Raw genomic sequence first — 13,376 nt, 5'->3', positions numbered from 1 at the left:
CTGTGAAAATGTTACCAGGACCAAGTTCAGGTGGTCCCTGCCCTTAATAAAAAGTATTCCATCATAGTACTAGATAATGTGTCATATGCCTAAAGATTATTCTTAAAGGTGGTTTCTGTGAATAAGTAAAATAGGACATGTATTCTGCTTGTGTACCTGTGCAGAAACCCAGCAAACGTAAACGGGTTCCTGTTACTTGAATGGAATTTTAATAAAATGAAAAAAAATTTAAGATAAGAAAAATTCCAAGTGGCTTTGATTTTTAAGTGGCAAATATTTGTTTGCTTTCTCAGGCTAGACGGCCAAATCAATGGATTGACTGATGCTCCCAACAACCGGTCCACCAGAACGACTACCCATTCTTATGAAGCTAGGAAGAATTTCAGGTAGTATCATGGTCAATGATAAAACAAATGACAGGACTATTCTTCCTCTGTTTTTAATAAACATCACATATACAACCTGACCCTTCTTTTCAAATGCAGAAATTTCTCATTTTATTAGTGGCTAAACAGGCTTACACAAAGGTGTTGAGTTAGCAACTTGGTCCTTGGTAAATTGGGACATATGGATAAGAAGGTGTAAAATGTAACTTTTCTCTAAAAAGTCCACAGTATGGTGTATTTTTTGTTGTTGTTATTTTATTTAAAGCATGATTGTGACATTGGCATTGACATTCTTTAGCTAGATTTAAAGGTTTCATTAAAATCAGATGTTATGTTTAGTTAAGGTCCATTTTTGTTTGAGATTTGGGGGGACAAGTATGGTTTGGAAATATGAATGGGACATCAGGGAAACTAAATGTCCCATTAAAGACACTAAAACATAGTGCACAAATACTCAAAATAATCTTCATGCTCTACAGCAGATTTAGTGAGTGACCAATTTTCATATTAGTATTCTAGAAGTAGGCCAAGCCAATGGAAGGCAGGAATAAAATGGGAGACAGGAAATTTTGCAGAAATAAATTAATACCACTTTAATGTTTATATTTCAAAGGTAATAGCTTAGAAGTAATATAGTATTTTTTTGCATTGGATTGAATAATAGCCTTGTTATTTTTTATTATTCTTGTACATAAACTTTAAATATAAACTCAATGTTTTTCCCCAGTTCCAATGCTGACACCGGGCCTGCAGGACCAAAGGATACTGTTGTGTACACGAGAACATATGTGGAGAACAGGTGCTGGAAATTTATTTAAAATATTTTTCTATACTTACAATTTTGAAATGATCTATGTTTAAGAAGAAATGGTATTATTTTAAAGTGTACTTATATATTTTTTTTCAAATAGAAGACCATTTAAGAGTACATTGGATTCTAGGTATAATATTCTTCATAATGTTTCCAATATTAAGTAGTTATCAAATAATCATAAAAAGTCATTTTATAGACTAATAATTTAATATAGCACATGCATACATAACAGGATAGCCATTTGAAAGTTTTCATATATATTTATGTGAGAACATGACTATCTACACAAATAAAAGAGAAACATGGTAATTAGTGTACGACCGCTACCCTTCCCATTGGCTAATCAGCATATCCTTATGCAAATTAACTGTCAGCCAAGATGGCGGCCGGCAGCCAGGCAGCTGGAAGCGAACATGAGGCTTGCTTGCTCCAATGACTGCAGACTCCAATGTTCCCTGCCTGACTTGCCGGCCTCTGAGCTGCAACTCTAAGAAACATTGTAACAAATATAGAAGCTAAACAAAACCCCAGAAACCAGCTTTCAGCCAGCCGGGATCTCAGAGCTGGAGTTATACATTGTTTCGATTATAGAACGCAAACAAACCAGATACCTGCTTTCAGCAGCGGAAGCCTCAGAGCTAGAGCCAGAGCTAAAGCTGGCCCAGAATTTAAAAAAAAAAGAAAAAAAGGAGCGGTTGGGAGCTTCAGTCAACTGCCAGCCTGAAAGCAGCCCTCAGCTCCTCACCCAGACTGGCCAGGCACCCCAGTGGGGACCCCCACCCTGAAGGGTGTGTGACCAGCTGCAAACAGCCATCATCACCTCATCCAGGCTGGCCAGGCACCCCAGTGGGGACCCCCACCCTGATCCAGGACACCCTTCAGGGAAAACCAGCCGGCCCCCAGGCCTCTATCCTATATAGTAAAAGGGTAATATGCCTCCCAGCACTGGGATCAGCGGAGCCTCGAGGCCTCCTGGCACCGGATCAGCATGACAGGGGGCAGCGCCCAAACCCCCTGATCGTCCTCCGGCTCTGTGTGTGACAGGGTGCGGTGCCCTAACCCCCTGCCCACAGGCCCTGCTCTGTGTGTGACAAGGTAGAGCCATAACCTCCCCATCGGCCCTACCCTGAGTGTGAGAGTGGCGGCACCCCAACCCCCTGATCGGCCCTGCTCTGTGGGTGATAGAGGGCGGCGCCCCAACCCCCTGATCTGCCCTGCTGTGTGTGTGACAGGGGCGGTGCCCTAACTCCCCTATCGGCCCTGCTCTGTGAGTGACAGGGGGGAGCTTCTCAACCCCCTGATCGGCCCTGCTCTGTGCATGACAGGGGGGAGCTCCCCAACCCCCTGATGGGCCCTGCTCTGTGCGTGACAGGGGGGAGCTCCTCAACCCCCTGATCGGCCCTGCTCTGTGCATGACAGGGGGGAGCTCCCCAACCCCCTGATTGGCCCTGCTCTGTGCGTGACAGGGTACGGAGCCCTAACCTCCCTGATGGGCCCTGCTCTGTGAGTGACAGGGGGCAGCGCCCCAACCCCCTGATTGGCCCTGCTCTGTGCATGACAGGGGGTAGCACCGCAACCTCCCCATCGATCCTGCCTTGAGTGTGATGGGGGTGGTGCCCCAATCCCCCAATCAGCCCTACCCTGAGCGTGACTGAGGGTGGCATCGCAACCTCCCAATCTGCCCTGCTCTGTGCATGACAGGGGGCGGCGCCCCAACTCCCCAATCAGCCCTGCTCTGAGCCCGACCAGGGGCTGCACCTAGGGATTGGGCGTGCCCTTGCCACCCAGGAGCAGGCCTAAGCCAGCAGGTCACTCTCTCCCAAGGGGTCCCAGACTGCGAGAGGGCACAGGCCGGGCTGAGGGCCCCCCCCTTCCCCCCCGAGTGTGCAAATTTTTGTGCACCGGGCCTCTAGTATAGGTATAATTAGCTTTATAAAATCACACAAGAATTTCTATGCTAATTTGGACTTGCACTTTAATTAAATGGTAGTATCCACTGTTGTTTGCCACTTATCTGAAATAAGGGGTATATCTTTTGGTAGATATACTCTGGCCCAAATTCCAGGGAATTGTTGTCCCACAAAATCTGCTGGTTGTGTGATGGATGTGAAGAAAACATCAACCAAGGCCAGGGAAGTGTGCATTTGATTTTCAAGGAGAATAAAAACAAGAGTTAGTCTGATTGTGGGGTAATGTGACGGCAGGGCATGCAAATGCAGATATAGGTGACGTGTTAATCAGAGCCCATTTCAAAGAAACCAAAGAGCAGAGCATCTGGGAGGGCTTCTGAGGGGAGGAGACTCAAGGAAATTCAGTCCATTCAGTGTCAGAAGGTGAACAACTATCCAAAAAAGTTTCTAAACCCCACACATAATTTATGTTATAAAATGCAGTCTCCAAATTTGATTTTTCCACCGAATCCAATTCTCCCTAAAGTCTACACTGATGGTGAAGTGCAGTGCCAAGGCCCTGGAATCAAACTTGGGATTGAATCTTTGTCATTTACTGACCGTGTGCCTCGGCAAAGCTGCTTAACCACTTCAAATCTCAGTTTCCCCATCATTAAAATGGGAGTAATGTTATACGTGTCATGCAAAAATATGTGCAAACTCCTATTTAGCATTGTGGGTTATGTGTTCCATAATATAGAGTCTATTTCTGACAGTAGTCTGCCTACAGGCAATTGGGAGGGAAAGAGAGTTTTCTCATTAAAAAAATCCCAAAGGAGGGCAGTGGTGTATTGCTCACACTAGGAGCATATTGCTTCCATTCCTAATATATGCCCAGGTAACATATGTACCTGGCAAGCAATTATGGGCAGCCAGTTGGTTGGTGCATTACAGATTTCATTTGTTTCCAGGAAACAATGACGTTTACAAACTGGAGCCACCTAAGAAATGAAACATGGAGGACTTTTAAAAATTATGCACTTTTTAAATTTTTGCTTTCACACTAAACTAATCTTTATTGGATGTATTCAAGTAAAAATAAAATCTTCTATAGCTTGTGTAAAAGTTGAAGGGTCTCTAGTTCTCCATGTGAGCGATGTACATGTACCTGTGCTTGCACTGGCTCTCACTTTGTGCATTTCCTTTATGTTAGACTACAGGTACCTTTCTTATGGTAAATAAATGAGGGAGGTGCAAGCATAAATTTCATGAAAAATGACATATTTTGCTGTGCCCTCTTGCCTCATTATCTGTGTGAACTTGGAGATGGCTGTGTATCAATATTTCTCCAGATTGAAAAAAGGCTATTAGTATATTGTCCTGGCTTGTAACATCACAAAGGATATAATAATAAGGCAGCATGAGGAGGTGTGCGCGCTTTCTCACCTGTCTACAGGTATATACATTAACACTAGGGAAATAGCCCAGTTCTCACATGTCCATATGTGTTGTTTGTAGTAAATCACCAAAGGATGGCTACCAGGAGAACATTTCTGGAAAATACATACAGACTGTTTATTCAACTTCAGATAGGTGAGTATGTCTATATTTCCATACATAAAATTCTATGCACACACATCTATGTACATACTAATACATTCTCGTTGTTTGTTGTACTTGGAGACGGTGCTCCTGATGGTGATTGTTATATACAGGGTGGGGCCAAGGTAGGTTACAGTTTTGAGTATGTGAAACAGAATTTATTCTTATATTATTACTTATTAATATTTGTATTATTTCCCATACGAACATCTGTGAAACTGCTTTGGCCCCAGCCTGTGTGTGAAGTACTACAACCTCTGCACCCATGAATTTGTTCCTTGGCTTCTGGGCTGCTGCTCATGCATTTTATTCCAATAGAGCTTCTGTGCCTTACAGCTGCCCCGCAGGACAGCCCCTCTGCTTTGATGATTCCCAGGAGCCCCAGTACCACCACATTATGAGAGTCTAGGTCTCATTGCATCACTAGACTGTATCCTCAGCCCTCCCTCACCGCGGTTTTCTAAAGCCATCTCACCTTACAAACAGCTGTGTGGATATGCTGCCATGACCCACTCTGGACCCACACCCCGTTCCCAGGAGGGGTTACAATGAGTATCAATTTTGTGCTGGTAAACCGACCCCAGGCTTTTGCTGTTAGTGATCACCCTTTAACATTTAATGCTCAGTGGGGCACATAGATGACACTCATGAGAGTGTGGCCAGCAGATTGCCAGTGGAAGAAATGAAAATAAATAATTAGCATTATATCCCAACCACTAGAAACCAGCTGTAATGCAAATGTCCGATGTTCTACTGACAGTGTTTCTCTATAGAAGAGCCCGGGAATAAGCTCATTGTAGGTAAAGACATATCTAATTTTTATGCACAACCTCGACTCATAATGAGTTGCTTGGCACGACCGGTTACTCAATAAATGTTTTCTGTTTTGTTTTGTTTTGTTAATCCTCACCCGAGGATGTTTTTCCATTGATTTTTAGGGAGAGTGGAAGAGAGAGGGAAAAACAGAGAGAAACGTCCATATGAGAGAAACACATCTATTGGCTGCCTCTTGCAGGAGCCCTGACTGGGGCCGGGGAGGAGCCTACAACCAAGGTACATGCTCTTGACCAGATTTAAACCCAGGACCTTTCGTTCCACAGGCCAACGCTCTATCCTCTGAGCCAAACTGGCAAGGGCAATAAATGTTTTCTGAAAAACATGAACCTATGTTCTGTTTGCTAAGGAAAATATGGATGGACCAGGCATCAAAATTGTATCTCCTGCCCTCGCCAGTTTGGTTCAGTAGGTAGAGTGTTGTTGGCCCGTGAACCGAAGGGTCCTGAGTTCAGTTCCAGTCAAGGGCACGGACCTCAGTTGACGGCTCAATCCCCAGCCCTGGTCGGGAAGCTTGTGGGAGGCAACCAAATGATGTATCTCTCTCATATAGGTGTTTCTCTCTCTGTCTCTCCCCTTCCCTTCCATTCTCTCTAAAAATCAATGGAAAAATATCCTCGGGTGAGGATTAACAACAAAACAGATATTATATCCCCTCTGTCACTTTTATAAAATTTTGCCCATTACTAATGCTCTCAGTGCCTTAACTTTAAGTCTTTGCTCTTTGAGGAGTACTACACAAGTGTGAGAGATAGGTACTGCCTAGGTGACCAAATACCAGAGCTGGATCCCTCACATACTTAGAAAACACCTTTGACTAACAGTGTGATTTTAATAAGGACAATACCAACACTGGAGCTTTCCCTGGGATCATATCTTTAGTATTAACTTAAGGAAGGAAAATATTCTTCATAGAAGTATTTCTCTTAATATGAAGACTGTCAGTCCTGGTTCTCAAGTGGCCCTTGAGATTTTTCTTAGTCATGAAAGCAGAAGTCAATTTTCTATTAAGACCAGTCAGTCCAGCAACTTTTTATGTTGATTATTGTGTGACATGAGCCATGTCCCCACAGTTCTTATCGAAGCACACTAATCCCACTTAAAGCGGCTTCCCACTTCACAGGATTAAGACAAACTCCTCTGCACATAATTTATGGCCTTCAGAACCTGCTCCTGCATGTTGACTACTGTTCAATCACTTCAGACACCCTCATTGAGTAGCACTTTGGTACAGCCTGGTCACTCTGCTCGGAATCCCCCATCATGCCCCTCCCCACCTCACTGAGCGCACCTAGAGGGCTCCTTCTTTTTCAAGCTGTAAGTCACATGACACTTTTCCACAAGCCTTTCCTGCTGTCACCTGGGATTAGCTGCTCCCTTGGCTGTTCTCTCCGAACTCTTTCCACACGTCTATAATATGCTGCCATCATCTAGTCACACACCTGGCCACCCCAGTGGACAAGAAGCTTCTGGTTGGAAGAGACTGTCTCATTCTTCTTTATATTCCCAGCTCCTAGCTCAGTGCCTCTGGAATGGGTGAATGATAGAGTGTGCCTGTCTTCTACTCTTGAAGGGCTTGCATGGGACATGAAGTGTGTGTACATATGTGTAGAGTCCATAGGAAAATATTTGCGAGGATTATATAAGCAAGTAGCTATAGAGTGAGATGCAAGAGGAAGTTGTTATTTCTATACATAAGGGTTAGGAAGAGGTTACTTGACTGGCTGAACGTGGAAAGCCAGACAACCTTATCTACTCCAATCCCTTTCCTCTCCACCTCCTCCTCCCTTTCATTTCCCTCCTCTCTGCTTCTAGTCCTGAGCTAGATGACAGGATCATCCTGGCTCTTGGGTATGACTCATTCATGTCAACAATGTGAGCCCAGCAGTCCTCATGGGCAGGCCCAAAGGTAGCACAGGGACCCTGGGGCCATGCGGCCTTGCTTAAACCCTACCTCTGCTACTCACTCACTGTCTGTCAGGCACCCTCTGTGCCTCAGTTTACTCTTCTGTAAAATGATGATAAAAAGAATAGCATCTGCTTCTCAGAGATGTGAAGAATAACTGAGTTTAAATAAGCAAAGTGCATGGAAAATGTACTGTACCTATCAAGCGTATTAGCACTATATAAGTACTGGCTGTTTTTATTTTACCACTCCATTACTTACCAGCTCTGAAAATTTCAGGCCTGCATGCCAACAATCCTGAAACTAGTGAAGTCCTCAAGGTGCTATTTAAGGCAGTCCTGAGATCTTCCAAAAGGAAAAGCATCACATAATTATTGGCTTTTCTTAAGGCTCTGCTGTGACCCAAGGTCTTTTTGGACTTGCTGATTAAATATGTACAGTTCATTTATTATTAAACATTATTTTTCCAAAGTAAATAATAAAACTCTTTTTTCTTCATCAAATTTGTGTGTGCAGGGGTCTTATATCATATTGGAGAATATAAATTTTGTCACAGAATGTAGCCCAGTATTCTGTCTTTTAATGATACCAAGCATAGTGTCATAGGAGAGCATTTTGATGACTAGACCCCTAGACCTTAGGGTACTAAGGGTCTATCGTTTATGAATTTACCAACACACTCTTGAATGAAGTTCTATTTTGTCCTATTGAATGTTCTGAGAGTTAAAATTTTATATTAATCTATAGTATAATTTTTCTATGATATATATAAATTAATAATTCAAAATCCTCTTTGAGCCTCAAGGGGCATTTATGAATTAGTTCAGTTAGGAAACTGTAATTATCTTTGCCCTGTCCAGATGCACTTTTGATTGCTAATGAATTAATAATTTGAGACCTTCCTTTCTATTAATCCTTTGATATTATTTTGAGGTAAGTAGAAGAATCAATTCTATCACTAAAATAAGTAAAATCTCAAACTTTCCTCAATTTTTACCATTTCCTAAAGTATCAACAAAATTAACATCATTTCCATATGACTTTATGGGGGAATACATCTGTCTTTTGTGTGATGACAAATTTATTCTTAATTGCTAATATCTCTCTAGGTCTGTCATTGAAAGAGATATGTGCACCTACTGCCGAAAGCCCTTGGGCACAAAAACCAAAATGATTTTAGATGAATTACAAATTTGCTGCCATTCCACTTGCTTCAAGGTAAGGATATGTTGATTGTATTTAACTAAATATAAAATTGCATAATGACTGGAATAAAAATAATTATTTAATGAAATACATGAGATGAAGTTAAAGCTTTCAGAAACACTCTCGTCCACATTAATAATGCACTGCTTAAGTATTTCTCAGAGTTCTTTAGACTAACCTCAAAGGTTTATAATTACTGGCTTGGCGTTAGGCTTAGATTTGATTACTGGAACATTTATTCCTCCTACCCTAGAGATTTAAACCTATGAAAAGATAAACACTTGTTTTCTTTATAAAAGTTTTTGCAACATTTTAATAAATCATGCATTGCATAAAATATATAATGAAGTGCGAAAGCTGTTGAGAAGAAAGCTAGCAGCTCTTTATGAGTGCTATCAGTTAGGATGATAAGCTTAACAGCAGTTGAAACTCAGTCTGCTTTTGAGAGCACGATTAACGAGTTAGTTGTGGTCAGTATAATAGCATTAAAGCTTACATAGTAGAATGCTTCACAGTTTACATTTTCATATTTCACTGCTTTTATTTCTCAAAATAACATTGAGTAGGTCAACATCTTAGTTTTTTGTGTAACTGGATGGGCACTCAAATGGAATCTAAAGATCTGAGTTCAAGTTTTCTAACTCTGTCACTAACTATGGCTGTGTGACTTTGGGACAGTCACCTAACTTAACTTGGCCTCAGTTTTGTCATCTGTAAAAATTAAGAAGCTGACTAGACTAATGACTGCACATTAAAATCATCTGGGAGGTTAGAAGAAAAATAGAATGCTTGGGACCAGTACTAATTAAATCAAGACTCTCAGAGATGATTTCTGGGCATTGGTAGATCTAATGAGCAGCCAGTTTGAGAACTATTTGCCTGACTCTATGGGTTCTTTTTGTGCTGACATTCTATGAGTTGATGGAAATTATCTAACTCAGTCAAGTAGCTGCAATACTTTGACAACTTGTTTTGTAATTGTTTCTCCTCCAAGTAGCTTCAGTGATACATAGCAATCAGAAATATGATGCCTAGTTATGAGCAAAAATAAATCTAACTTTAGGCCATACTATATAGAATACTATATAAAATATATTCTGAAAATTTTATAATTGTTTAATTGTGAGAAAATGGAATTTTCTTTTAGTTATTAAAATTTACTCAGTAAAAAAAGATTATATTTCTTTATTTAAAACTAGAGGCCCGGTGCACAAAAATTTGTGCACTCGGGGGGGGGGGGGGCGGAGAGGGGGTCCCTCAGCCCGGCCTGTGCCCTCTCGCAGTCTGGGACCCCTCGGGAGATAACGACCTGCTGGCTTAGGCCTGCTCCCGGGTGGCAGAGGGCAGGCCCAATCCCTAGGTGCAGCCCCTGGTCGGGCTCAGAGCAGGGCCGATTGGGGAGTTGGGGCGCCGCCCCCTGTCATGCACAGAGCAGGGCGGATGGGGAGGTTGCGATGCCACCCCTAGTCACGCTCAGGGTAGGGCCGATTGGGGGGTTGGGGCACCGCCCCCTGTCACACTCAAGGCAGGGTCAATGGGGAGGTTGCGGCGCCATCCCCTGTCACGCACAGAGCAGGGCCAATCAGGGGGTTGGGGAGCTCCCCCCTGTCACGCACAGAGCAGGGCCCATCAGGGGGTTGATGAGCTCCCCCCTGTCACGCACAGAGTAGGGCCAATAGGGGAGTTGGGGCACCGCCCCCTGTCACACACAGAGCAGGGCAGATCAGGGGGATGGGGCGCCGCCACTGTCACACTCAGGGCAGGGCCGATGGGGAGGTATGGCTCTACCCTGTCTCACATAGAGCAGGGCCGATCAGGGGGTTGGGGCGCTGCCCCCTGTCACACACAGAGCCGCAGGACAATCAGGGGGTTGGGGCGCCGCCCTCTATCACCCACAGAGCAGGGCCGATCAGGGGGTTGGGGCGCTGCCCCCTGTCACACACAGAGCCGCAGGGCAATCAGGGGGTTTGGGCGCTGCCCCCTGTCACGCTGATCCCAGTGCCGGGAGGCCTTGCAGCTCTGCTGATCCCGCCCGGCCGGGTCACAGATCCGGGTCCCAGACTGCAGACAGCCTTGCCTGCTGCCGCCTGCCTTCAGTATGCAAATTAGCGGCCATCTTGTTGCTTCAGGGTGGGGGTCCCCACTGGGGTGCCTGGCCAGTCTGGGTGAGGGGCTGAGGGCCGTTTTCAGGCTGGCGGGCGACTGAAGCTCCAAACCTCTCCTTTTTTTCTTTTTTTTTTTATTCTGGCATTTATTTACCTTCTATGGCTGTCACTGGAGCTGAGAGCCGGCTTTCTCTCTGAGGCTCGGCTGAAAGCAGGTTTCTGGCCTTTGTTTTCTGTATTCGAAACAATGTTGCGACTCCAGCTCTGAGATCCCGGCTGACTGACAGGAGCTTTCTGGAGTTTTGTTTATCTTCTGTAAATGTTACTATGTTTCCAACTGAAGCTCAGAGGCCGGCGGGGAACCTTGGAGTTCTCTGTCACTGAAGCAAGCAAGCCTCCCTGTTCGCATCAGCTGCCTGGCTGCCGGCCGCCATCTTGGCTGACAGTTACTTTGTATATACTCACTGATTAGCCAATGGGAAGGGTAGCGGTCGTACGCCAATTACCATGTTTCTCTTTTATTAGTGTAGATTAGTATGCAGAAAAAAATTTTAAAATAAGGAAATTCTCCTGGTTGTTGGTTTTGGTAAATACAAATAATTCCCATTTGTTGTATTTTGGATTATTTATTTTCATTTTCAACATAATTATAAAATTCTACTAAGAATAAAAATGTTCCCACACTCCTAGAAAAAAATGGATTATTCTATAGCCATGATAATAGAGAACCATGTAGACTGGTTTAAACAAGATGAATTAATCAATGCCAATTTGCTTCAATGAACTGGTCTCTGAGAGCCAACCAATCAATGACAGCTTCATGCTTGAAAGTCAGCCAATGGACAGTGGACTTGTTTCATGAACATAGATCTAAAGCAAGCTAACCAACACAACTCAAAACAAGCTTTTCCCTATACCCTCTTAAGCGTATAGGGAAACAGAAATTTGTTTTGCTTCGTGTTTGCTTAATGTCCTGTGTATATGCCTGAACTCTGGATTGCATAGGTCTCCTTAATAAGCAAACAGAAACTATGCTTCGTGTTTCTGTTTAACATATCAACTGGTGATCTTGTGCTTAGCATAACCACTTTTTGAAAATTTATATCTACTCTATAGTGCGTTAAGTAGAAACTTTAATGGTAGATATGCCCTGAAATGCACAGTCCTGCGTGTGGATTACAGACAAGTGCACTCCCATCTTCTCTGTGGGTTCTCATGAGGCTGCACCTGAGTGCTAATATTGAGAACGGTACTGACTGAATTGAAAGGGCTTTTTATCCTGTTACACTAAGAATCTAGACTTTATTTGTAATGTAAACTTTATATATTGCCTTTTCCTTTAGTGTGAAATATGCCAGCGGCCTTTGGAAAACCTGAGAGCGGGAGACAGTATTTGGATTTATCAACGGACAATACACTGTGAACCTTGCTACTCCAAGGTTGTGGGTAAGTGTTAAGCTCTGTAAGAAACTGTTACTTTTGCTAATATTAATGAGCATTTCATACTGTTGAAAATGAAGGATTTTAATAAAGCAAAAAAATATTTTATTAATTATATTTAGTTAAGAATTCAGTTGTAGATAGTATGGTAGTGTTTTGTTTTATGTTATAAAATAAGTCAACATTTTTATTGTCTTTGATATCAGACCCGGCATAGGTACAACTAAAAAAAGAGATTATTTATTATAGAACATTTTCCGTTTTTTTCTAAACAAAAATAGATCTTCTCTGCTCAAATAATTAAAATTGAAGTCCATATCTGTGAATTACCTTTTACATTTGCACTGAAATATACTTTCCTACCTAATTTGGTTATTATGCTAAATGCCTTGTAATGTTTTTCATGAAAAATTGAAAGTTAATTATATGTAATTAAATATTAAATTCGATATTAAATATAGCATGTAAGTATTTTTATCAGTTTAAAATCAACATTACTATAATTTGGGCTTTTCATGAGCATAAATGATGTGAGAAGCAAACATTAATGACCTGCATTTTTAGCTCACATTTCCTGTAAATTTATCATGAAAGCTTTAAAAGTTTATTTAAAAGACATGCACAGTGCCCAGTAAGTTAGGAAACCAAAGTCCTATAAAACTTGATTCATTTTTTAAAGCCAGTATCAACATTTTATTTTTAATTCATAGTAAATAGATATAATAACCAAGATAATATTGGGGAGCTGATCAAAGCATGGCATGGCCGGCTGGGTTCCTGATGTTTCAGTGGTGAATGAAAGGGGAACATTTGTGATTCTTACCTGGGATCCAAAATATGGAATTTGGTGACAAATGTGGAAAATGCTCTGAAAAATATTAAGAAACCCCTTTTTCATCAGGCTGCAGAATCAGTAACAAGAACAAACCTGATGATATTCATACTTTGCCTTTTATTTTCTGCTCTCCCCAGCCAGTTCTCATATTCTACTTTCTTTCTAATTTATCAGCCTTTTCATGATCCAATATTATATCAAGAGGCTTGATGATATGGTAGCGGCTCTAAAACTTCCAGCCTCCCAGAAATCCATGATATAGCTTAGGAGGAGGTGTGGCCACCAAAAGACTCAGAAGTCATTGTGCCTTCCTTCCTGTCTATGTGTACATAGACATTGCATTTTTTAAAAATCCTCTC

General features: G+C 42.3%; 1 protein-coding gene across 14 annotated transcripts in view; it reads left to right on the top strand.

Moving 5' to 3' along the window:
* SCEL (sciellin) overlaps positions 1-13,376 on the top strand; it is a 123,796-nt gene that overhangs the window by 105,622 nt on the left and 4,798 nt on the right. For all 14 annotated transcript variants that reach the window (XM_070408906.1, XM_070408904.1, XM_070408903.1 and 11 more), the window contains 5 exons: positions 294-386; positions 1,114-1,185; positions 4,608-4,682; positions 8,541-8,649; positions 12,086-12,188. In XM_070408906.1, the coding sequence (XP_070265007.1) occupies positions 294-386; positions 1,114-1,185; positions 4,608-4,682; positions 8,541-8,649; positions 12,086-12,188 (452 nt within the window). The remainder of the gene's footprint in view (positions 1-293; positions 387-1,113; positions 1,186-4,607; positions 4,683-8,540; positions 8,650-12,085; positions 12,189-13,376) is intronic.

Source organism: Myotis yumanensis, unplaced genomic scaffold (genome assembly GCF_028538775.1).
Source record: "Myotis yumanensis isolate MYYU_CA2020_CCGP unplaced genomic scaffold, mMyoYum1.0.hap1 SCAF_3, whole genome shotgun sequence".
Classification (NCBI taxonomy): domain Eukaryota; kingdom Metazoa; phylum Chordata; class Mammalia; order Chiroptera; family Vespertilionidae; genus Myotis; species Myotis yumanensis.
The sequence above is the reverse complement of the archived record's forward strand: the minus strand, read 5'-3'. Positions and strand labels throughout refer to the sequence as shown.